At 45.9% G+C, this 23,936-nt stretch overlaps 1 protein-coding gene across 1 annotated transcript in view; it reads left to right on the forward strand.

The window, feature by feature from the left end:
- Positions 1 to 1,017: 1,017 nt before the first annotated feature.
- Positions 1,018 to 23,936, forward strand: part of Slc27a2 (solute carrier family 27 member 2) — a 37,481-nt gene continuing 14,562 nt past the window's right edge. The window contains exons 1-4 of the mRNA NM_031736.2: positions 1,018 to 2,287; positions 11,054 to 11,263; positions 14,348 to 14,506; positions 16,893 to 17,017. Coding sequence (NP_113924.2) covers positions 1,810 to 2,287; positions 11,054 to 11,263; positions 14,348 to 14,506; positions 16,893 to 17,017 — 972 coding nt within the window. The 5' untranslated portion in view covers positions 1,018 to 1,809. The remainder of the gene's footprint in view (positions 2,288 to 11,053; positions 11,264 to 14,347; positions 14,507 to 16,892; positions 17,018 to 23,936) is intronic.

Here is a 23,936-nt window from a genome sequence, read left to right on the forward strand (position 1 = left end):
ACACACGAATAATAAACTTTTTTAAAGAGATGGAATGGGGAAAAAAGAGCTGGCCCTGAGCATCACAGAAGGAAAAACTGTGCACACCAGCGAACCGTTCTGTGGTTAATACCATTGCCTTCTCCTCAGGGATGACGAAAGCCCTCCAACCCCTCCGGGAACTGATGTAACCATTCGCTGGATGATAGCTAGACCAACAGTAGACAGACAGTCTGGACACAGGAAAGCGCGGCTTGAGGTGTAAAAGAGGTCAGACAGCTATAAGAGACTTTTTTTTAAGTAATGGAAATAAAAAGAAGATATGGACAGACACCTAGAAAATAGGAGGACAAAATAACACTGCGACTCATGGTGCTGAGAGAGTGGCTAACAGGCTCCGTTTTCAAATTTCACATATTACTAGGAATCCTTTGAGCATAATATTTTTATTAATTCTTTGAGAACTTCACAGAGACACACAATGTATTTTGATCATATTCACACTCCTAACTACTTCCAGATCCAATCTCCACCTCTCTCCTTGATGCCCTCTTCTTTTTTCCAATATTCCAATTTGTACAGCGTGTGTGTGTGTGTGTGTGTGTGTGTGTGTGTGTGTGTGTATACAGTAGGACTTTATCCATTTCAATAAGGTCGACCATATCGCTAAAGAAAACTGACTCTTCCTCCCTACCAGTCATTGCCTGTCAAAATAGCTCCAGGGCTTACATAGGAAACCACAGCTGCAGTGGGCATGACCAAGAATCGCCAACTTCCCTCTCTTGTCAGTGAACAAGCACGAAAGGATCATCTGAGAAGGACTCAAGTTTCAAAACTGTGATTGTCTTACAACAACACGGATAAGCACCCGAGACTGTGACAAGGAAGCACTTAGGTCCTGATCTTTACTTAGGTCCTGATCCTAAGGGGCACTAATACATAGATCAAATTTCTTGAAGAAATGACCTTTGAGATATGCCATCATTTATTTAGTTTGCTCTGTGTGTTTGCTTGGTAAATGTGTTGTCGAACTGAGTCCACAGTACTGCCGATGTTGGACAGAGGATCGCTTAACAGAACGAAATCTCAAAACAAATTAACAGGACCCGGTTGCTTGATTTCCCAAATCAGGAAAGGCTCGAAATGTCTAGAGGGGCTGACTGATGCAGCGGTGACCCGGACTGGAGACAGTTGGACGCGATCATCTCTGGTGCTTTTGTTCAACCTTGAAACCTTCGCCACAGGAGACTTGCCTGAGCAGAGAAGCAAACGTGGAGAAACAAAGAGAGATCTAGCGAAAAGCCTCTGGGACCAAGGAGGGGAGGTGGGACTCTGGGTTGGCGGTGGCACCTGCTGCCGGCTATTAATAATAGGGTCGCGGTGCGTTTATAAGGTGTTTGATTAAACAAAGACTCTATGAGAGAAGAATAACTAGCAACAGCCCCACGTCTGAGTCGCCGCCTCCGACCTTTTTCAACGTGGGTTCTTTGGGCCGAGCGTCGTTTGCCGAGAACTAGATCTCACCTGACCCCAGACGCTGAAAACAAGCGCTGTGGCATCCTGGGCCACCCAAGCTGACAAGGGCGCGCCCCCTGAGCACACGAGGTGCCCCACGAGGGGGCGGGACCCACAGCCGTCCCGCCCGCACCGCGGTGTCCGCTGCGGGCACCTGCAGCCGAGCCGCCACCCGCAGTCGCAGCGCGTCCGGCGGCCGAACCCGGTCGTCAGCTCGTCAGCACCTGCTCTGCTTCTCTCCCGCCCGCCGCCGCGCTGCACGCCTCGAGCGCTCCCTCGGCCCCGGCGGGGACCGGGGACCCCGCAGCCACCGCCATGCTGCCAGTGCTCTACACCGGCCTGGCGGGGCTGCTGCTGCTGCCTCTGCTGCTCACCTGCTGCTGCCCCTACCTCCTCCAGGACGTGCGGTTCTTCCTGCAACTGGCCAACATGGCCCGGCAGGTGCGCAGCTACCGGCAGCGGCGACCCGTGCGCACCATCCTGCATGTCTTCTTGGAGCAAGCGCGCAAGACCCCGCACAAGCCCTTCCTGCTGTTTCGCGACGAGACGCTTACCTACGCCCAGGTAGACCGGCGCAGCAACCAAGTAGCGCGGGCGCTGCATGATCACCTGGGACTGCGGCAGGGGGATTGCGTGGCCCTCTTCATGGGCAATGAGCCGGCCTACGTGTGGCTCTGGCTGGGACTGCTCAAACTGGGCTGTCCCATGGCGTGCCTCAACTACAACATCCGTGCCAAGTCTCTGCTACACTGCTTTCAGTGCTGCGGGGCGAAGGTGCTGCTGGCCTCCCCAGGTGAGCTGCAGACCGCCGGCCTTAACCCTAGGGGTGGGAGGGGGGACTCAATGCCTTGGTTTCGGGGTTGCAAAGAGGACAGTTCCAGGGGTACGACCTCATTGATAATCTTTAGAATCACTAGATGTAAAGTGGCCTGTCTTTCTAAGCACTATGTATGCTAACCTCTTCAGTCCTCCAGTGCGGGAGTCCAGAGTACCTGTAATACCTAACACGATATCGAATACGGAACCACTCGTTCTTGCGTTGTGTTGTTTAGAGATGACAAGAAAAAAAAATTCCACGTTCTGCACAAGGCTATACCCACCCACCACACCACACCCCCCAATGTTAACCCAGGGGACCACTGCATATGCACAATGTTGTTTTTAATCCTCACAACACACAGAGCATATTATGGGGTTTCTAAGTGCAGCCCAGCGATCCAACGCTTCACATCCACCGTCTAAAGAAGACTTGGGGTTATCCAGGGGGATCCACTTATAAATCCTTTACTCCAATCAGAACTTAAAACATTTACATTAAAATTCAGAGGGCCTTGGATGAGAACTACAGTGGATTCAGGCTTTAGTCCTTGGTAGACTTGCAGTCATGGGAAAGTCACTTCCTGTCTCCATCCCTTCACTTCCTCAGCTCCTAACAGTCTCTGAACACCCTCACCCGGGCTGCTTCTCACAGTCAGTAAGGAGAGGCCTAACCAGGGTAAGGTAGAAAGACATCAGTAACAATACAGGAGAGAAGGGAATCCAGAAGTCCCAACTCTGGGATGCCCATCTGTGCCAAACACTCTAATGGATGGTTTTAATACTCTGATAAATTTAAAATCTCACCTCCATTGTATGATTGAGGAAACAGGCAAATTTTTCTAGCCTAGCTCCATCTTCAAAGACCACATTTCTTATATAGTGCAATCCTCTACACAGATGTACGCTTTAGAGCTTCAGAGAGTCAAGAGTCTATCTGCTCTGCCCTTCACTCCATCGCTCAGGAAACTGAGACAAGCCAAGCAGTTTGCCTAGTCCCCCCAAAAATCTAAATGTCCATTTACTTCTAAGAAACCAGGAAATGTATAAACCTGTTGCCTGTGACATAAAATACGTAATATGAAAATCAGAGGCTTCAAACTAAAGTTTAAAAGTAGAGGGATGTGGGTTGGGGATTTAGCTCAGTGGTAGAGCGCTTCCCTAGCAAGCGCAAGGCCCTGGGTTCTGTCCCCAGCTCCAGAAAAAAAAAAAGTAGAGGGATGATCTTAAAGGCAGCAAATTATGCAAAAGGCCTAGCCCTGCAAAGACACTTCCCAACACTCTCTAAAGACTTCACCCTTCAGAACTGGAAGGCCATCAAAACCCTGTTCTGCTGCCAGCTTTCTCAGAGCGAAGTTATTAATACAGTGACCTGTGTGACACCTGAGGAAGCACTTCAACATCTCCTTAGACTCCCCTGCTCCACTTGGGGGAACTTCATAGGCCTTACAGTTTAACTGACAGAGACTGAAGTTTAAATGACTAATGAGTTTGGCTTTTGTAATGAAGTCAGAGACACAACTACCTAGAGGTTGGGTATCCCTGGTCTGAACTGCTCAAACCCAAAAGTGTCCAGATTTCATATTTTTTCAAATTTTGGAATTTTGGTGTATATATCATGGGCCACCTTATGGATGAAATCCAAGTCCAAAGAGTTTACTTGTGTTTCATATACACCATACTGCCTGAGCATGAAGGTAATTTTATACAGTGTACTTAATAATGTTGTATGAAAAACAAAGCTAATTGCTGTGGTGTTATACAATTATGGACTCACACACACACACACACACACACACACACACACACACACACGCACTCGCATATCCACACACATACTCACACACACAAAAGAATTCTGGAGCACTTTAACTTTCAAATTAGGGATGCTGGACAAGTACTTCCTGCCTGGTGCAGACAGTAGTGGCTTACCACAGGACACCGTGTTTACATGGAGAATATGGAGAATATACTGAGATTCCTACATTTAAGTCAGACTTGACCCTAACTTGCTAGGGGGCCTAAAGCTCTCACTAGCATTAAGATGGGACACAGCTTAAAACCAAAATGTCCCTTTTTTTTCCTAAATCCCTGAGATTTCTTTCTACAAGACACAGAGTTGCACTCTGACCCGAAATAGTTCCTGAGAGAGAAAAACACAGAGTCCAAAGTTACATGTTTGGTAGCTGTGCCATGTGGAAATGTGCAAACTAACCTTTGAGAACAGTCACGTGTTTGAAAAACAGTTTCCTTCTCCAAATACCAGAGATACCTTTGTACATCATGCCCTCTGACCTGGAACAGTCTCTGAAAAAAGAACCAGAGTCCAAAGTAGACCTAGATGTGCTGGAGTGGAAAAGTATTGATTGGACTGATTCTTAGGATCGTCTGGTAGGTAAGGCAGGACCTTAGATGCTTGCCCAGGTCTCTGGATAGCAACGAGGACCTGGAGACACAGGCAGATTTTTCCTCCCACTTCCAGGGCACTTGTTTATTCTGATCAACCATCTGAGCTTGGTACAGACAGGTGAACTAGTTTTGTCTTGATATCTAATTAGCACATACAATTTCAGGTTTAAAATTTTAATTTCTGTTTAAAAATTGTTTTTGTATGCTGCGCATGGTGGTGCACACCTTTAATCTCAGCACTCAAAAGGCATCTGGGAATCCAAGGCTAACAATTTCCAGGTCAGCTAGAACTATGTCATAAGATTCTCTCTCAGGGGAAAAAAAAATATATGTTGATTCTCCCCTTCTGCTCTGATGTCCGTCTGATTCCCCTTGTCCCCTTTCACCACTGCTTCCGTGTCACTTGTGTTCTTCCCCCATCTTCAACTCTTTTTCCTCCTCTCGTGATCTTGTACACACACACACACACACACACACACACACACACACACACACACACCGTAAGCTAGAACCCGAATGTGAGAGAGAACATATCATTTGTATCTTCCTGAGCCTGGATTGTCTCATTTAATACTCTCCAGTTCTATGCATTCTCTTGCAGATTGCAGACTTCAGTTTTCTTTACGGCTGAATAAAACTCTATTGTGTGTGAGTAGGTTTTCATTGTCCGCTCATCCAGCGATGGACTAGGCTGGCCCCAGTCCTTGCTATTGTGAATATTATAGCAGCGAGCAAGGAAGTTTAGGTGCTTTGTGAGTTGATGCCCAGGACAGGTAGATCTGGGTCCTATATTAGTTCTGTCTTCAATTTTTTGGAGAAAATCCATGCTGGTTTCCATAATGCCCTTTACAGGTTTGCATTCCCAGAAGCAGTGAATAAGGGTTCCTCTTTCCTCACATCCTGTCACAAAACCCTTCCCAGTAATTTCTGGTTGTCTGGGAAGAGACAACTTCGCTACTTCTTAACTGGGATACTCTTTCAACCTTGTTACTTTGTAAAAGGAAGTTATTACCAGAGTGGGTGATCTGTGTTAATATTGGTAAGTCTCTTGAATGCAGAAGGTCACTTTGGAGATGATGTGAGGAAAGAGGTAGCTGGAAGTATTCCTCTCCTGTCTCTTTGCTGTTGACTTCTGGATGAAGGTCAGTCTGCCTGGGATGAGAAGCAATCTGAAGGTAGCTCTAATTTGCATTTCCCTGATGGAGAAGTTGCTACCTGCTTTTTGGGATACTCGTTGACCACTTGTGCTTCTTCTTTCGAAACCCCTCCTCCCCCACCCCATCGTTGTGTTAGTCCCTGTGTTGATTGACGGGGTTGTGGCGTATCTAATTTTTGCAGTTGTTTACATATTCTAGATATGAGCCTCTTGTCCGAGGAAGCTGGCAAGGATCGTACCTATCCTGTAGGCTGTCTGTTCACTCTGCTAGTGTTCTCCTTTGCTATGCAGAAACTTTCCTTTCCTACCGCCCCATTTGTTAGCTCCTGAGACTTAATTCCTTAGACTTAATTTGTTAATTCCTATGCCGTTGGCTTCCTGGTTGGAAAGCTCTTGCCTTTGTCTTGAAGTTCATTCGTCATCCAGCAGTTTTCTCCAACGGCTTCAGCGTTTTGGGTTTTAAACTACGGCCTCTTGATCCACTTTGAATTGTTTGTTTGTTTGTTTGTTTGTTTGTTTGTTTTTGAGCAAAATTAGAGCTATAGGTCTAATTTCATTCTTCTATAGATGGATATCCAATTTGTTTCAATAGCATCTATTGAACAGAATATCTTTTTCCAGCATATTTTTATACCTTTGTTAAAGCTTAGGTGGCCACAGCTGTGTGGATTTATTCTTGAGTCCTCTGTCCCATCCTGTTGGTCTGCATGTCTGTTCTGTGGCAGCGCCATGCTGCCTGTGTCACAGTGGCTCTGCAGTGTAATTTGAAGTCAGGTGTTGTGTGACACCTCCAGCAGCGTTCTTTCTGCAAAGAATTTACTTTGGTTATTTGTGGTCCTGGAGAGGTGAGCTTATTTCTGTATTTTAAATTTCAGCTTTTAAGCTGCTGAAAATTCTTGAACTCTTTGTTACAAAGTGCATATACATGGGCTGGAGAGTTGGATCCGTGGTTAAGAGCACTGGCTACTTTTTCAGAGGACCTGGGTTTGATTCCCAGTACTCCACGTGGCAACCCCAGTCCCAGAGGATCTGATGCAAAGACATAGATGTAAAAGAGATGTACAGTGGCCTTTGTCTTGAGAATTAACCCAGCCAGCTTGACTTTTAGAGACTCTTAAGGCTTACCAGGCTCAAGTCTGAAAAAAAAAATATTTAGCTCCCAATTACTCCTTCAAAATTCTCTGTATGTAAAGAAAATCAAGGTTCATGATCGCTTGCCTAAGTTGTTGCTCAGAGGATGTGGTTTTTCTCTGTGTTGTACATTCCAGGAGTCTTCCCCTTGGCAGAGTATAATCTCATTAACCACGTGGAAAAACATTATCTTCAGGAAGATAAACCTGTCAGTGTTGAAGCTGACAGAAGACAATGTTCCTAGCAAGTGGTTTTCACACAGCAAACCAAACACAGAATATAGATAGAACGGGAAATCTCATTTATTCTCATTCTCTCGCTTCCTCTCTCTCTCTCTCTACCCCCTTCCCGGACATGTGTGGTAGGTATGTGGTATGTGGTATTGGCTGTTCCCTTCCACCACTCTGCCTTGTTCCCCTGGAGAAGTTTAAACTTGGAAATTATTGGCTGGCAGCAAGCAAGCCAGAGACATCCTCCTGTCTCCACCCCCACCCCCTTCCCTGAAGCTCTGGGGTTATAGGAGTGAATGGGACTATGTCTGCCTTGTATGTGGATGCTGGGATCTACACTCTAGCCTTCTCACTAAGACAGCAAGCACCCTTAACCATGCACCCATCTCCCCAGCCCACCATCCCGTGTATCCTACCACCTAGTGTATACTGCTTTCTCTGGGAGTGTATCCCCTCTACCGTGTAAACCAAGGAGGCTCTGACAGATGTGCTCCACGGCCTTCAGGCTTCATCTTTTCCTTCCCGAGCTTTCAGTAAGGCTTGACTTGCTCTGTCCATCAGGATGCACAGTAATTGCCTTATTACTCATATCCGAAGTCCACATACTTGAACACATGCAGAGCAAGTCAAGAGAACACCCTCTCCAACAAGGTAGAGACTTGTTCCAGGACCTGCTTTAGCTAAAGAGAGTTAATACACACAGACACACACACACACACACACACACACACACACACACACACACACACACACACACCAGTCGACGGCTCTCCTTGAGGGAGCCAGTCTAACTAGCTAATGGGAAAGCTTAGAGGCAGGGGTCAGCTCCCTTAATTTGAGACAATGCTATGGGCCCATGTCAGGCCCAAACGAGGACCTGCTGGGGAGGCCACTGATGTGCTGTATTGGTTCAACTTCTCTATCTAGTTTACTTCCCCCTGGTCACCTCACAGCATGCCCTACACAGACTTCAGCTTCCCATTCCAGAGGACCTTAGACTATGACAAATACAAGTATTTGAGATTTTTGTGTCCTAGTTGGTTGTCATATAGCTAACAGACAACATTCACACATGGAAATTTATATTTCAGTCTTCACATCAGTAGCTATAACCTAAGGGAGGAAAGACTTCTCTAGTAAGGTAAGCAAGACCCTGGAACCTCAAGGCGACACCCACCTAAGTCATAGCGGGCCGGGGTAATGACCACTCCTTCTGTCATAGGAAAGGATCACAGACCAAGTGTCTGCCAAGAGCGCCAGATGCAGAAGTCGTTGCATTCCATTTTAATAAAGTCTTATCCACTCAAAGTATCCCAAGTTGCAAATCCTTTTAAGTAAGCAGTTTCGACTTGTCCCTAGCCTTCTGCACAGATGCACTCCTTTGTACGAGACGTTATGATTCCTTAACTGGAGGATTTCACATTAACTAGAATTGCATCTTGTCACACTGTGTACTAAACATCCTGAAACAAGTATTCTCAGACCTATGTGAGAGCCAGAGAAGAGAGCAACGAACTTTACAAAGTAAAGGCAGCAAGAGACTTACCCCCTGCGCTGCCTTGAAGGAGGACCAGGGATTTTTAGGTGACAGGGGTGAACGACCATTTTTAAGCAGGTGGAATGGCCTGGACAAAGTTATTAAATGCAAGCAGGCTTAACATGGGCTTCACGTGGATCATGTGAGTAGAGGCCAGGGGCAGAGGACAGTCAGAGATGGCATAAGAAAGGCCAGCAGGGATGAGATTGAGTTCCTCCCATCAAGGAGAGTGTGCTCCATTAGAGGAACTGTGCGGGCCCTGAAGAACGGTGAATGGGGGGCACTGGACACTGAGCAGTAGTGAAGCAGATGTCACTGGAATCAGAGAAGGGTTGACAGCGAGGGGACAGGCTAAGAAGCAATTGCTTGTCAACTCTAGTTCCAAGGAGTCTTACCCTCTTCCAGCCTCTACAACAGCAGGCATGCGTGCGAGCAAAACATCCAACACATAAAATAATAATAAGTAAGTCTTTTTAAAATAATATGTATGTATTTACTTCAGTTATTACGATTCAAGACAGTTCAGCCTAAAAGATATTTCATTTTGTAGATTAAGGGCAGGATATCAAAGTAGCAGGTGTGAAATAAACTCTGCTAATTAAGTCAGAACTGTTTTTTAACTCAACCCATGGAAAAGTAGATTTTTCTGTGACACCTATACTCACATGTGATTCAGACTTTACAACAATAGTGACCTTTATGTGTGGTATGTTCTGGAAATGCCTGTTGGTGCTTCCGTGTACCGAAACTGTTTGGGTTTTTGCCCAGTGTTCATTTCTGTGATGTCTTCTCAAACCATCAGCGGAGCTCATGGAACCATCAGGACTCAACTTTAATTCCTTCAGATATTGGAATCGTGGGGGCAGGGTGTGAGTGTCTGTGTGTGTGTGTGTGTGTGTGTGTGTGTGTGTGTGTGTGTGCGCCTGTCTGTGTCTGTCAGTGTCTGTGTCTGTGTGAGTGTCTGTGTCTGTCAGTGTCTGTGTCTGTGTGAGTGTCTGTGTCTGTGTGTCTCTGTGTGAGTATCTGTGTCTGTGTGTCTCTGTGTGAGTGTCTGTGTGTGGGGTGTGTGTGTGTGTGTGTGTGTGTGGGCGCGCGCGCGCACGCACCTGTCTGTGTCTGTCAGTGTCTGTGTCTGTGTGAGTCTCTGTGTCTGTGTGTCTCTGTGTGAGTGTCTGTGTGTGTGTGTGTGTGTGTGTGTGCCTGTCTGTGTCTGTCAGTGTCTATATGTGTCTGTGTGAGTGTCTGTGTCTGTGTGTGTCTCTATGTGTCTCTGTGTGAGTGTCTGTGTCTGTGGGGGGGTGTGTTTGTGTCTGTCAGTGTCTCTGTGTGTGTCTGTGTGTGTGTATTTGTGTGTCTGTCAGTGTCTCTGTGTGTGTCTGTGTGTGTGTATTTGTGTGTCTGTCAGTGTCTCTGTGTGTGTGGGTGTGCTTGTGTCTATCTGTGTGTGTGTCTCTGTATGTGTCTGTCAGTGTGTGTGGTTTTGTATGTCTGTGTGTGTTTGTGTCTGTCAGTGTGTGTGGTTTTGTATGTCTGTGTGTGTTTGTGTGTCTGTGAGTGGGTGTGCTTCTGTGTTTGTGTGCATGTGTGTGTTTGTGTGTCTGTCAGTGTCTGTGTGTCTGTGTGTGTGTTTGTATGTCTGTGTGTGTGTAGGTGTGTTTGTGTCTGTCAGCGTTTTGTGTGTCTGTATGTGTTTGTGTGTCTGTGGGTGTATTTGTATGTGTCTGTGTGTGTTTGTGTGTCTGTGAGTGGGTGTGCTTGTGTGTTTGTGTGCATGTGTGTGTTTGTGTGTCTGTCAGTGTCTGTGTATCTGTGTGTGTGTTTGTATGTCTGTGTGTGTGTGTAGGTGTGTTTGTGTCTGTCAGTGTTTTGTGTATCTGTATGTGTTTGTGTGTCTGTTTGTGGGTGTATTTGTATGTGTCTGTGTGTCTGTGTGTCTGTGTCCATGTGTCTGTGTGTTTGCTTTCAAATGCATCAAGTTCCATACTAAAATGAGGAACTACTGAGGCATGGCTGTACATGCCTTCAATCCCACCACTGGAGAGGCAGAAACAGGTGGATCGCTGAGAGTTTGAGGTCAGCCTGGTCTACATATGGAGTTCCAGGACAACCAGTACTACATAGTGGGACCCTGTCTTAAAAAATTCATAACTATAAGTATCACTTGTATCAATGCATTTTTAGAAAAATAAAGGTTGCTGCAAAGCATCGTGAAGTTTATGGGCCTCGGCGCACGCCTAATCAGCTAACGTGGTTTGCTTGGATTTCTCTCACCAACTTAAGAGCTACACGAAGCTGTCGAGGAGGTTCTTCCAACCCTGAAAAAGGAGGGCATGTCCGTCTTCTACGTAAGCAGAACTTCTAACACTAATGGCGTGGACACAGTACTGGACAAAGTAGACGGGGTGTCGGCGGACCCCATCCCGGAGTCGTGGAGGTCTGAAGTCACGTTCACCACACCCGCAGTCTACATATATACTTCGGGCACCACAGGTAAATAAGAGAGGATTTCCAAGATCCGGGCCTGCCCTGAAGGAGCTAACCACTGGCCTGACCTTTTAAATGCTGTTTCTGTAGGAAAACTTGTCAGATAACTAATACTTCAGGGAATTCACATCACCCACGAGCACTGTGTAATCACATGTGATCCCATTGGCTTTTCCCCAGCTCTACACACACCCAGTCGTTTGCCCTAAAACACACAAACAGGTAACTAATAACTAGAAAAAAATAGTTGCGATAAGGTCCTGAACGGGCTGTTAGAAGTTTTTAGTGCTTATTGTATTTTGTTCCTTTGATATCCAGAGCCCATCTATAACATGTGATCAATATAAACAAGGACACACCAGAGGATAACTATGGGGTGATGCGTGAATGTTTAGGCTGGTTTTTCCCGTGCAATATTGATGTAGAGTGAGCCAGGCACAGGGCCTGAAACACTGTATGTCAGTCATCACGTGCACACTAGCGTGTTGTGGATGATCGAGAAGCATTGCAGTGTCTGCCACTTGAAACTAGCAATGTCCATGTCACTGTAGTCCACATTCTTCAAGGGGCTCAAAGCCATCCCTCATTCAGCACTCCCTGCCCTTCAGTCTGCCCGTTCCGTAGGCTCAGAGACTTATAAAGAGATCCAGGACTTCCCAGGACTAGAAGTAAAGTATCAAGACTCACCTTCTGGGCTAACTCCAAACTCATACACTTAAGGTGGTAACACCCTCTCTCTAATTCGTGTAATAAATATTCAGAATCTGCCTATCAAAAGCCTGGGAAACTGTTGCCAAAATGTAACAAACTGAAGCCTCTGGGTTGTGTGGGAAAGAGGGCAGGAAGCCAGGCCCACGTGCTGATAGTGATGACCCTTCTTACTATGCTAGGAAATTAAATTATGAGTCATGTATGCATCCTCCTTGCTAACTAATCAAAGGTTAAGACTGAAAGGTTGGTTGAGCCCATATCTCAACACCAGCCCACAGAGTCTCAGTCCTTTGTTCCAACAGAGCCTCAGTAGCCATTGGACAGATCGCAGTGGCTAAGCCTCAGTTTAACGTGAACGTAGGCGTCTCTTCACGCTGTCATTTTTTTTTTTACTGAATATTTCCCTTAAGTAGATAACATTAAGAAGCCTGGGGTTAAAGCCTATGCCAGTAATATGCTGTGTATAATATTGTATTTATCAAAAGTTCAAAACCAACATGCCAACAGAAAGGTGGCACAAGATGTCCACTGCACACAGACACTGCCTTAATACATGGGACGTCTACTGTCATTTCATAGGAATATTGGAATGTTTAGATGGGCCCGTAAACTTTTATTATAACTGGGATGAAATGAGCTTTGGGTGAGTAATGGGGAAAGGCAATCCTAACACTGAAAAGTGTAGAGCCTCTCCATGGTGCGTGTTTTGTCGAGGAAATGGGAAAATGTCTAGGGGTGTTTCCTAGCACTCCAAAAATTAATTCCATAATTCAGCCTTGATAGTTAACAGGAAAGCAGAGTGACTGGTGTTGATTTTACTGTTTGCTTTACCTGTGGATGAGATGTTTTCATATTACTCTTATCTAAGGTAATTTAATGAGTCCATTTAAGCACTTAGAGAGCAAAATGTTTCCCCTATCCCTCAAAGGAAATCGGCAGCCCAAAATGATGTAATGGTTACAAAATCTTCTTCTTGATTGATCAGTGTAAAATCTTAAGTTACTGAAAGTGCTCAAAGCACAGACAATGAATCCTTTTAAAAACGCAGCTCAGAACTTTCACTACTCAAACGAGTCTTTTCTGTGGTGAGTACGATCAGTCTACTGACGGTTCCCTCTATTCCTAATGTTAGTGTAGAGTGGGGTGTTGCCATAGGTCCGGCGTCCTGCGGCACTGGTAAATGAACTGGGAATTGTGTTTACTGTGATAGGTTGCTTGCTGACCACAGAATGAACTGTTGCATGGGGCAGTGCATGGCCGCAGAGACCTGCCTTCCTCCTCACAGAGTCGCCTTAAGCTCAAGCCCAGCCCCTGAGTAGGTAAACCGTCCCTGAGGCGTATTGAAACCATACTGTTAAAAGAACACCTTTTTAATTGTGCAAATTATTGTTAAGAAAACTCAAGTGTGCTTACTTAGTTTGGCACACTAAAGCCACAGTAAGCACCATTTACACTTCTCAGAGTGGCGCAAGGCCCAAGGTTGGCGCTTTCGTTGGCACGGCTATGAGGAAGCATTCTCATGTTTTACAGGCCAGGGGTCAGAGCTGGCAATGTACCGTTTATGTACTCAGATTACAGAGACATGCTTTTCAGTCCTGCGGCATCGTTCGTGCTGTGAGTTGCCATGTGAACAAGGTGGTTCACAATGGCATCACTTGAGTTAGCAAAATCGTATAAACAAATCATAACATTCTCATATGACAGAAATGAAGAAATAAAGGCTGGATACGTGAGGGACATCTATAAATGTGAGCAGATCTCCCCCCGCCCCACAAAAAAAGTGCACCATCCTTGTGTTTTGAATGGAATTGGCAAATGAAACGGATTAGTTTTTTTGCACTGTCAAGTCTCCGAAAATTGGCTTTCTCATCAATTGGATTGGACAATGTCATTTGCTTTAATCTCTTAAATTGAAATTTATGAGAATGCCTTAGAAAGTAGTAAGCCCGGAGTAAGGATCCAGCCTCTTCAGATTAGTACTATGTCACCTGCCTCCCTTGGGACTCAGCAGAGAACCAAATGCAGCTTCTACATGTTCTTAGGACAGGCCACCATTAAAGCTTTGTGTATATGTGCAGTACATGTTCTTAGGACAGGCCACCATTAAGGCCTTGTGTATATGTGCAGTTGCATCCCGCACACTAGCAGAGATGGGTTAGCACAGCAATGACCACATGACCCTGCAAAACCTAAAATATTTACTCTCTGGTGCTTTTCAGCATTAAAAGCCACACACGCCCATGTCTGACTGCTCACCCCCACCCGCCCCCACCTTCACACAATTCTCCCAGCACGGTGTGAGGGAATTTTATACACCAGATCTCCCTCCTGTAATGGCCAACCTGGCTCACCGATGCCTTCCCTCCTGTCTCTGCAAAGGTCTTCCAAAGGCTGCAACCATTAATCACCATCGCCTCTGGTATGGGACCAGCCTTGCCCTGAGATCCGGAATTAAGGCTCATGACGTCATCTACACCACCATGCCCCTGTACCACAGCGCGGCGCTCATGATTGGCCTCCACGGATGCATTGTGGTTGGTAAGTTCAATTTCTCTGCAGGTATCAGCAGTTGACACACACGTCTGCTCACAGGGAAAAACAAATCTAGCTACTATCCCATCCACCAGAGACAGTATTTACTTCTGCATTGACTACAAAGCCTTATGGCTCACATGTCATGAGAAAGCACCTAAAATAATTCCTATCTCCCTGTGCCCTAATTGTTCAATATATCTAGGAAGAAATTCCTGTGAAATGATTTATGCCTTGCCTTCACCCAGGTTGAAACACCAGATTCTTAGATTCTGTACATCACTTTCCAGTGTCAGGAGCTTGCCCATCACCTCTGCCAGCATCTGACTGAAGCTTCTCTCACCGTTGTCCTTTCTTTGTCCATCCTTACTTCCAGTTTCCTGGTGTTAGTCGGCATAACTGCCCTGCCGTCAGCTCCTCTTTCCTTCTCTAACGTCACCATCCAAATAGGAGTTGGCATCGTCTGTCCCTTCGGGAGAGCTTACATTGCTTTTACTCATGGAGGTTCAGCCCCATAGTCCCCTCTTTGAAAAAACTATTCCTTATTCTTTCACCGAAGTAGATAACTTGACTTTCCTCCCATGTGACATTTCATTTTAAATAAGCCTTGGAAATAAAGAGTTATTGGAAATAAAATATATAGCACACATAATAACGTGTGTGTGTGAATGTTTGTGAGTCTATGTGTGTGTGTGTGAATGTGAGTCTGTGTGTGTGAATGTGAGTCTGAGTGTGTGTGTGTGAATGTTTGTGAGTCTATGTGTGTGTGTGTGAATGTGAGTCTGTGTGTGTGAATGTTTGTGAGTCTGTGTGTGTGTGAATGTGAGTCTGTGTGTGTGAATGTTTGTGAGTCTATGTGTGTGTGAGTGTGTATGTGTGAGTGTGTGAGTGTGTGTGTGTGAATGTGAGTCTGTGTGTGTGTGAGTCTGTGTGTGAGTGTGTATGTGTGTGAGTGTGTGTGTGAGTGTGTATGTGTGAGTGTGTGAGTGTGTGTGTGTGAATGTCTGTGTGTGTGAGTCTATGTGTGTGAGTATGTATGTGTGAGTGTGTGTGTGAATGTTTGTGAGTCTGTGTGTGTGTGTGTGTGTGTTTGTGAGTGTATGTTTGTGAGTCTGAGCTTTGGTGGGATAGTGTTAAAGGCAGGGCATTTAGAAGTGTTAGGCCATGCATGTGGAGCTTCTGAACACTGGATTGGTTCCCTGATAAGCAGGTAGGATAGACAGTCTCCTCAATGGCTCTGCCATTCCCCTTAAGAGGGTGTGTCTCCACATGATGGCTGTTCCCACACAAAAAAGTGTCCTTGCTAGACACTGGATTTGCTGCTGCCTTGCTTTTGAACCTCCAAAACCGGGAGAAATTATTTTTTGTTTAAGTTAGCCTGTGATCTTTTTTTTGTTGTTGTTGTTGTTTTTTGTTTGTTCATGTTTGTTTGTTTTTATAGCAGCTTGAACTAAAACTCTTAGCCCTAGCATCAACTCGGAAGTCCTTTGCCTGGCAACCACCCCGCCCTTCAGGGGCAAGGCTGCCGAGCATGAGGCCTGCGACTGGATCTGCCAGAAGAGAGTGGTCTGGGCCTCCAAAGCAGGCAAATAGTGCCTTCGACAACACAGACGCAGGAGGAAGGAGTTTTGAAAGCCTCTTCCCAACACTAGTCTTTGCTATATTTGGGAGTAAAGATAAGCGACTAACTTGGAAAGTGTGCGTGGGCTTCCTGTCGCCAGAAGCTCAATGGCTCCCAGCACCACAGAAGCTCAATGGCTCCCAGCACCACAGATCCGTTTTCTCGTTGTTCTGGAAGTCGGGAGCCCTAAGCCAGCTGTCTCCAGCCAGGCTGCATTCCCTCTGGATGCTGAAGATCCGTGTCCTGGTCTCCTCCACATTTGGGGGCTGCCTGAATTCCTTGACTCATGCTCCCTTCTTTCATCTTCAAAGCATGCCCTCCAACTCCCCCTTTGACGTTTTCCCCTCTTTAAAGACCCTTACGATTGGGTAAGGAGATGATCGTCTGGGAAAATCTGACCACCTCCTGACCCTTGACTAAATCACATAAGCTCATGCTTTGCCCCACAAGGCCATAAAGTCATGGCTCTCGTGGTAGGTCTTTCTTTCTTCTATTCCTCCTTTCCCCTTCCCCTCCTTCTTCCCCCCTCTCCCTCCCCCTTCCCAGGATGCCTTCTCCTCTCCCCCATCTCATAAACCTCATTTGACCATCAGGTGATATTAGAATGATTCCCCACTCATCTTCTCCTCTTCCATATATTGGAAGCTCACACGGGTGATAATAAGTCCTCCTTATGCTTCCCGTTAAATATAAGAGGTGCTCAGCATGTGTTTGATCCAACTCATTTTTAATTTCCTAATTGGAGAGGCGTTTTCTGTGCCTTTTCTATAGGGGCTACATTTGCTTTGCGGAGCAAATTTTCAGCCAGCCAGTTTTGGGACGACTGCAGGAAATACAACGCCACTGTCATTCAGTACATCGGTGAACTGCTTCGGTACCTCTGCAACACGCCCCAGGTAACACGCCCCGTGCTGCAGTGTCTTCGAAATCAGTAAGATAGCCAAGACTCCTGGGATTGTGTCAGGCCTCTGCTGGCCCATCTATCTCAGTTCTCTGTTTAGATGACGGTTGTTGTCATAGTGACACGCCTGATAACACACTTACCATTGGGAGGACCCTGATGGGGAACAGTGACGGGTAATTTTATTGCAATTGTTATGTGTCTTGTTTCATGTTCTTGCACCTTTCCCTTCCCAGGCCCTGTTTCCTTCCTGCTTGTGAAAAGCCACTGCCAGTCCCCCTTTGAGTCAGTCATCCTTCTCCTGTCTCTGAATCTGTCACTCATGCTTCCCCCTCCAAGCTTCCTCTCCTCACTCAGTCCAGCTCTGCCCAAATGCCTGTTTAGTTCACTGGGACCCCTCCTACCAATATCCAAGCCCGCCCATCGAGCCCGCCCATCGAGCCCGCCCATCGAGCCCGCCCATCGAGCCCGCCCATCCTTATGCTCTTCCTACCTTCTCTTGATTATGTATCTTTTTATTAGTCTTGTCTCCTCAACATTCCTTACCCTCCCTTCCACCAAAGCCATTTAGAAAACTTGGATTTGATGCTATTTAGTGAGTAGATCTACCCCCAGCTTTGAAACAAGCAAATCAAATCTGTTCAAGGTAATTCAAAGGGTCTTATGTCCACCACCCTTGGATCTATCTGGACACCTTGGCAGGGTGTCAGGTAGTCATAAGAACTCCCCTGCACCGTCCCTGGTGGTTACCTTGGTACCCGATCAGGGTTTCTTAACATTGCTGCTGTTGCTGCTGCTACTGGTTGGGACCTGCTGAGTTTTGGCTTTGTGGACTTATTCCGTCCCAGGCAGGATGTTTAGTGGCATCTCTGACCTTCATTTCCAAAATACCAGTCGTAGCCTCCCCTTGTGCTAGCCCATGATAATTACAGTGTCTGCAGATACTGCCAAATGGCCCCCTTTGTCGAGAACCACTTGACTGAACGGTAGAGTACATCCTCCAGATTCTAAATCCTTTAAGCTGTTCGGTCAACAAAACTCACATGGAATTGATCAATCGCCATCAGTAAGCATCTGCTCCGCTCGACTTCCATATCTACTTGAGTCAACCTGGCAAAGAAAGATAAGAAAGATGAAAAGGAGCCTCCCAGTCCCCCTCCAAGCTTCCTCTCCTCACTCAGTCCAGCTCTGCCCAAATGCCTGTTCAGTTCACTGGGACCCCTCCTACCAATATCCAAGCCCGCCCATCGAGCCCGCCCATCGAGCCCGCCCATCGAGCCCGCCCATCGAGCCCGCCCATTCTTATGCTCTGTCTTATTGCTGCACCTCATGGCTCCTACCACATCTTCATACATGGAGAGTTGTTGTCTCTCAACCCTTCCCTCTAGTGAGATTGCATGCAAAGGCTTTTTCCCTGGTCCCCAGTATGGAGATTAGAAACCAGCATTCCAGGCGCCAACATATTCCGTTGACTGAACCTCTAAGTTCTTGCTGTGCGAGAAAAAAAATAAATGTTTACTTGACTTGAGGGGAGCTTTTTTTCCCCAAAATGTTCAGGCTTAGCATCCTTATTGTAATTTTTTTTTAATTCAACAGGCACGTAGAGGTCATAATTATCTATGGGCAGGGCCTTTTCCTAAGAGCATTTTCCACATCAGTGTTTCACCCGGTCCTCCAGACTACATCTAATCTATTAGTACCCAGACACATGCATGGGCCCTTCATCTTGGCCTTTCTTCTCTGCTGTAAAGCACCCCTTATCAGTTAGATGTCTCCTGGGGGATGTGCACTCTTCTGTTGGTTTTTAAAAGAGCCTACTTTGGTCTAGGGGAGATAAACATGCTTGTGTGTCCTGTTGCTCTTCAGGTGTACACGTACACACTTAGACCCTTCCTGTTTTCAACTAATGTTATCTCAAATGCTGGAAAACAATGGCGGTTTTTACACTTTCAAAACACTGTGTGCTGTGACGTGTGCTCTGTGTGTGGACCCTTGTCTAGAACTGGGTTCGGCTGCTCGGGGTTGCCCAAGTGCTACCTGTGCACAGATTACTTGTAAGCATTCTAAGGAATGAACCAAATTATCTCAAAAGGCCCTCATAAAGGAATTTATAGGGTCTTTATAGATCATCCAGATTCTGTGCACTCGGGGAAAGGTTTAAGGAAGGTTTTACTGGCACCTATGCCTAGAGGTGAGCATACCTCACATACAAAAAAAATTTTTTTTAAATAAAAGAATTGTAAGAACTTCTCAAAAACAAAGACTGGGTAAAACAAAACAAAACAAACTCTGCATCAGGAGTTGCCTCACTCTCAGGGCCACTAAGTAGTATAGGCTGTCCTTAGAGGGGCTGGCACCACCAACAGCCGAAGTACCAAGTCACAGGGTACTGACCAGGCAAACCAAACGACTCCCCTCGGGACATCATGGCTCATCCGGAGACTCCAGAGCAAACACTAAAAGGTGGAAACTGCCCTCTTCTTAACCACATGTAGCAGCTTTCCTAGTAGAGCAGAGGGCATGGAGAAGTGCTACCCCAGGGATAGCGCGTCAGGTCCTTGGAGCCAGCAGGCTTGTACCCTGACTCTGTCATTTGAGCAGTGTAGTGGACCTCTCGAAATGTCAGCTTCCCAGCAGCCAACACTGACATAATACTGTTTTCCCTTATACGGAGTCCGAAGACAAAATGAGATTGCAGACACAAAGCACATAGCGAAGAGTCTGTCACTAGTGAACGTCTTAACAAATGATAGCCACTACCAAAGCAAAGCTATTGACTGAGGTGGTGTGTGCTTGTTTAGTTGAACCCCCTGTATCTGTTCTGCCCATCTTCCCTTGTAAAATCTGGGCCTTGCCCTGCAGGGCGTTCATTTGACACTGAAAAGATAGCTCTGCTTCACGTCTTCAGTGGGAAGTTTGACTACTCCTATGTGGTTGATGCAGTTGCCTAAAAACATTATCCTTCAAAAATATTTAATTTTTTTCCTTTTTAGATATATTTAATGTGTATGTGTGCTTTGCCTGCATGTTTGCCTGTATCACATGTGTGCCTGATGCCAGCAGAGATCAGAATGGGAAACTGGATCCCCCAGAGCTGGAGTTACATATGGTTGTGAGCCACCATGTGAGTGCTGAGAACCAAACCTGGTTCTTCTGCAAGAGTAGCCAGCATTCCTTAAGGCAGAGACATCTCTTTGGCCCCCTCCTTTAGGAAAAGGGTATATATTAGTGCAAGAGGTTGCCAAAGCTGAATTCCAGCCCTCTAGTCAGGAACTAAGTGACATAAATGGTTCTCAATGAGATTCTGGTTCTCGATGAGATTCTGTGTATATGCTGGGGTGCAGGGGCAGGGGTGACCAGGGAGAGCAAAGAGAGAGGCAGGGAGGTATCCAGAAGCGGTCAGTCAGTCAGGGAGCCATGAGGAAAAGTCAAGATACCTGGTAGGAGCTGAGAGAAACAGTTGGAGAGCTGCAGGACCTCAAGTTACCTCTCTGTTGATGTCTGCCCAGCTTTTAATACATGGTGGCCTCTCAGGCCTCTTCCAGCCTGAATCACCTGAATTCTGGTAGAAACAGAACAGAGTGGTGTGTGCCAGTACAGGGTGCAGAGTAAACAGAGGCAAAACAGGAGAAAGGAAGGAAGGAAGGAAGGAAGGGAGGAAGGAAGGAAGGAAGGAAGGGAGGGAGGAAGGAAGGAAGGAGAAAGAAAGAGAGAAAGAAAGAGAAAGAAAGAAAGAAAGAAAGAAAGAAAGAAAGAAAGAAAGAAAGGAAGGAAGGAGGGAGGAGAATCAGGAGGGTTGGCCGGTGACAATGACCTGTGACTGGCCCATGGACTTTCTCCATCGAGGCAGAGACAAGTAGCTTCAGGTTATCTGGAAGAACATGAAAAGCATATTGAAGACGCCATCAAACTGCAAGCAGCTCTTCAGGAAGTGAGCAGAGTGTGCACCTTAAATGAGGACATGACAAATGTGTGGTGGAACAGTCTCACATAGAAGGGTGAGGTGTGGGGTTGGATCTGCAGGGGGTTGGGGATTGCTGGGAGGAGAAAGGCCTCTTGGGTAAAGCAGGAAGGTGGAGCCTCCCTTGTGTACAACACAGTAAGTGTTAAGAACATGGACTTAGGAATTTTTGAAGATATTGAAGACCTGTTGCCTCTTAGAATTTGCACAGAAATGAGGAAGCCAAGGAAGGAAAGTACAAGTTGCATTATCTAAAGAACTAAGAGAGGGCTAGACCAATGACTCAGCAGTTAAGTTCCATTTGGACCAGAGTTTAATACCCAGCATCCACATGATGGCTCACAACTACCTATAACTCCAGTTCCAGGAGTTCTGACACACTTTTCTATCCTCCTCTGGCACCAGGAATGCAAGTGATGCACATATACATGCAGGGATACTCACACATATCAAATAATCAAATATTACTTTAAAACCAAAAGATATTGCAACCTTGAACTACATAGAATAGAATTCTGAAAGATGGAGGGAACTAACGTGGTAGGTTCAAGGAAGGCGAAACCTAAGAGGTGAGTAACAGGATAAAATTCGGGGCACAGTGGGATCATTCTCTAAGAACATTTGAATTCTGACAGTAGCCCTGAAAATAAGGAGACAACAAGGTGTGATGCCCTCAGAATTCTAAGCAAAAGTTATGGCCCATCTAGAATTCTATACCCAGCTGTATTATCAATCTGTTTTACAATAAGAATATTTTTCAAACTGGGCCTTGCTGCACAGTCCTGAAATCTAAGCTACTTGATTCAATGAATCAAGAGATAAAAATTTAAACATTTGGTTGGGGATTTAGCTCAGTGGTAGAGCGCAAGGCCCTGCGTTTGGTCCCCAGCTCCGAAAAAAAAAAAAGAAAAAAATTTAAACATTTATGTTAGAAAGGTAGCGATAAGAAAAACTCTTAAGAGAGCATCTTTCTCAGAGCTGTAAGCTAAGGGCAAAAGCGTTGAGACAGAGAAATGGAATGAATGCAGTATTCTTCATTCAATTTATTCATTTCAGTACTGGTTTTATGCTGTATATTCTTTTTTCTCCCCCTTTCATTTTATTCTTCTTTCCCTTTCTTCTTTCCCTTCCTTCCTTTATTCCTTCCTTTCTTTTTTCTTTCTTTTTTTCTTTCTTTTCTTTAGACAGAGCCTCATGTGTCTGGCCTCAAACTAGCAAGTTCAAGGCTGACCTTGAACTTCTTATCCCTGTGCCTCTGAAAAGAGTAATATCTGAAGCCAAATTGTGTGTATTTGATTTTTGGAACAACTCCTTTTGCTATCTTTGTGACCCTGGGCTGTTCACTGTAAGTTTTCCAAGGCTCTGTTTCTTCATTAGAAATATGCGATAAATACTTTATGATCTGTCTTGTCTGGTGTGTTTTGGAAACCTTAGTAATGCAATACAGGCCAAAGGCTGACATACAGACAAGCCCTTGGTGAAAACATTTTGCTTGCTTTAATTTTCTGGTTCTCTGCATTCCTCCCAGGACACCCTGACCTCTTACCTTTGACTAGTCACTAAATCCCAGTGGGAACCTACACCCCAGGTGTGTTTGTGTGCCTCATCTCAGCTCCAAAGTGAAGACAGTAGAGAAATGATAGCGAAAATGACCCACAAGTCCATTCCTTAGGGAAGTGGTATCGGTGGTAAAGATGTACCATGTCCCCCAAGGAAGGGAGAGCATGCATGAGCGACACACCACTCTCAGCTACTGACAAGCAAAAGACAAAAGTAAAAATGGAGCCTCTTAGAAGTTCCCAGATCTCATTTGCTTCAGGAACCTTAATCCGTTCTGCTAATGTAATAGGATCCCTGGGCTGTACTGTGAAAACTGAGCCCATGGCATTGTGATTGCAAACCCAGCTACCTGTCACGCACAGGTGTCTTGCTGCACCTGTAAGGCTGGCCAACTGCCCACACACCTAGGCATCTGCACCCTTAGCTCTGCCCTTGTGTGGATGCCCCAACCAGAGGCTGCTGAACATTCCCTGGTGGGAGTTACTTATCTAAACACAGGATTATGCTGTATGCAAAACACAGGCCCAGAGGATTCAGATACATTTGATCTCCAAGGAAGACACATCTACTGAGAGACAGGCTGTTAGACAAGGAAGTGCACTACGTGTGTGGGAGGAGAATAGAACATGCACTGCACATGGAACTACTAAAGTCTCCAATTTACACGTGGAAAGGCTCCGGTGCAGGGTCACGCAGGCCTGGGTGAGCGCCAAGGTCAGGTGGTTATTGTTAAGTGAAAATAAGTACTTTTCAAATACTGGAATGTTTTAGTCTCGGAGTTCCCATGGAAGAGAGCAGGAAGGGCACTGGCTGAAAATCTGACAGATATTCTGAGGAGAATAACATTTTTATGGGCAGTGGAACCCTACAATTAGTGGTAATATCCGGGCGTGATTGGTAATCAGCATTCCAGGATAGTGGCCAACATAAGCCAGAACTGCCCTGGCAAACAGGCACACTGTCCACTGCCTGACAGGTACGTGGTAATTGTGAAAGAGAACACAGCAACCTGTGGAGCTGATTATATTTCTAAGCAGCCAGAACACCCAGGATGTACACAGGTGCGAAGGCCCTCAAACCACTTTGACTTGAGACTCTGACTACTCTCTATACATTCTCCACAAAAAGACTGCTCAAGGGACCTATTTTCTTCAGTGACAACCTCTGCCCCCTTCTCTAGCTAGAAAGCCACAGTGAGCTTCACCACCTTAGTCCTTTGGCCAATCAAGCTACTTAAAATCCAAATCTATACTTGCTGCTCCTAGGCCCTCCATGGAACCAATTCAAAGTTTCTTTTGATTTGCCTTCTAGTTGCCATAATGCTTCCCCCTTAGAGATGCCCTTTCTCTTACTTTCTCGCTTTCTCTCTCTTTCCCTCTCTCAGTCACTCACT

This window comes from Rattus norvegicus, chromosome 3, assembly GCF_036323735.1.
Source record: "Rattus norvegicus strain BN/NHsdMcwi chromosome 3, GRCr8, whole genome shotgun sequence".
NCBI classification, from domain to species: Eukaryota; Metazoa; Chordata; class Mammalia; order Rodentia; family Muridae; genus Rattus; species Rattus norvegicus.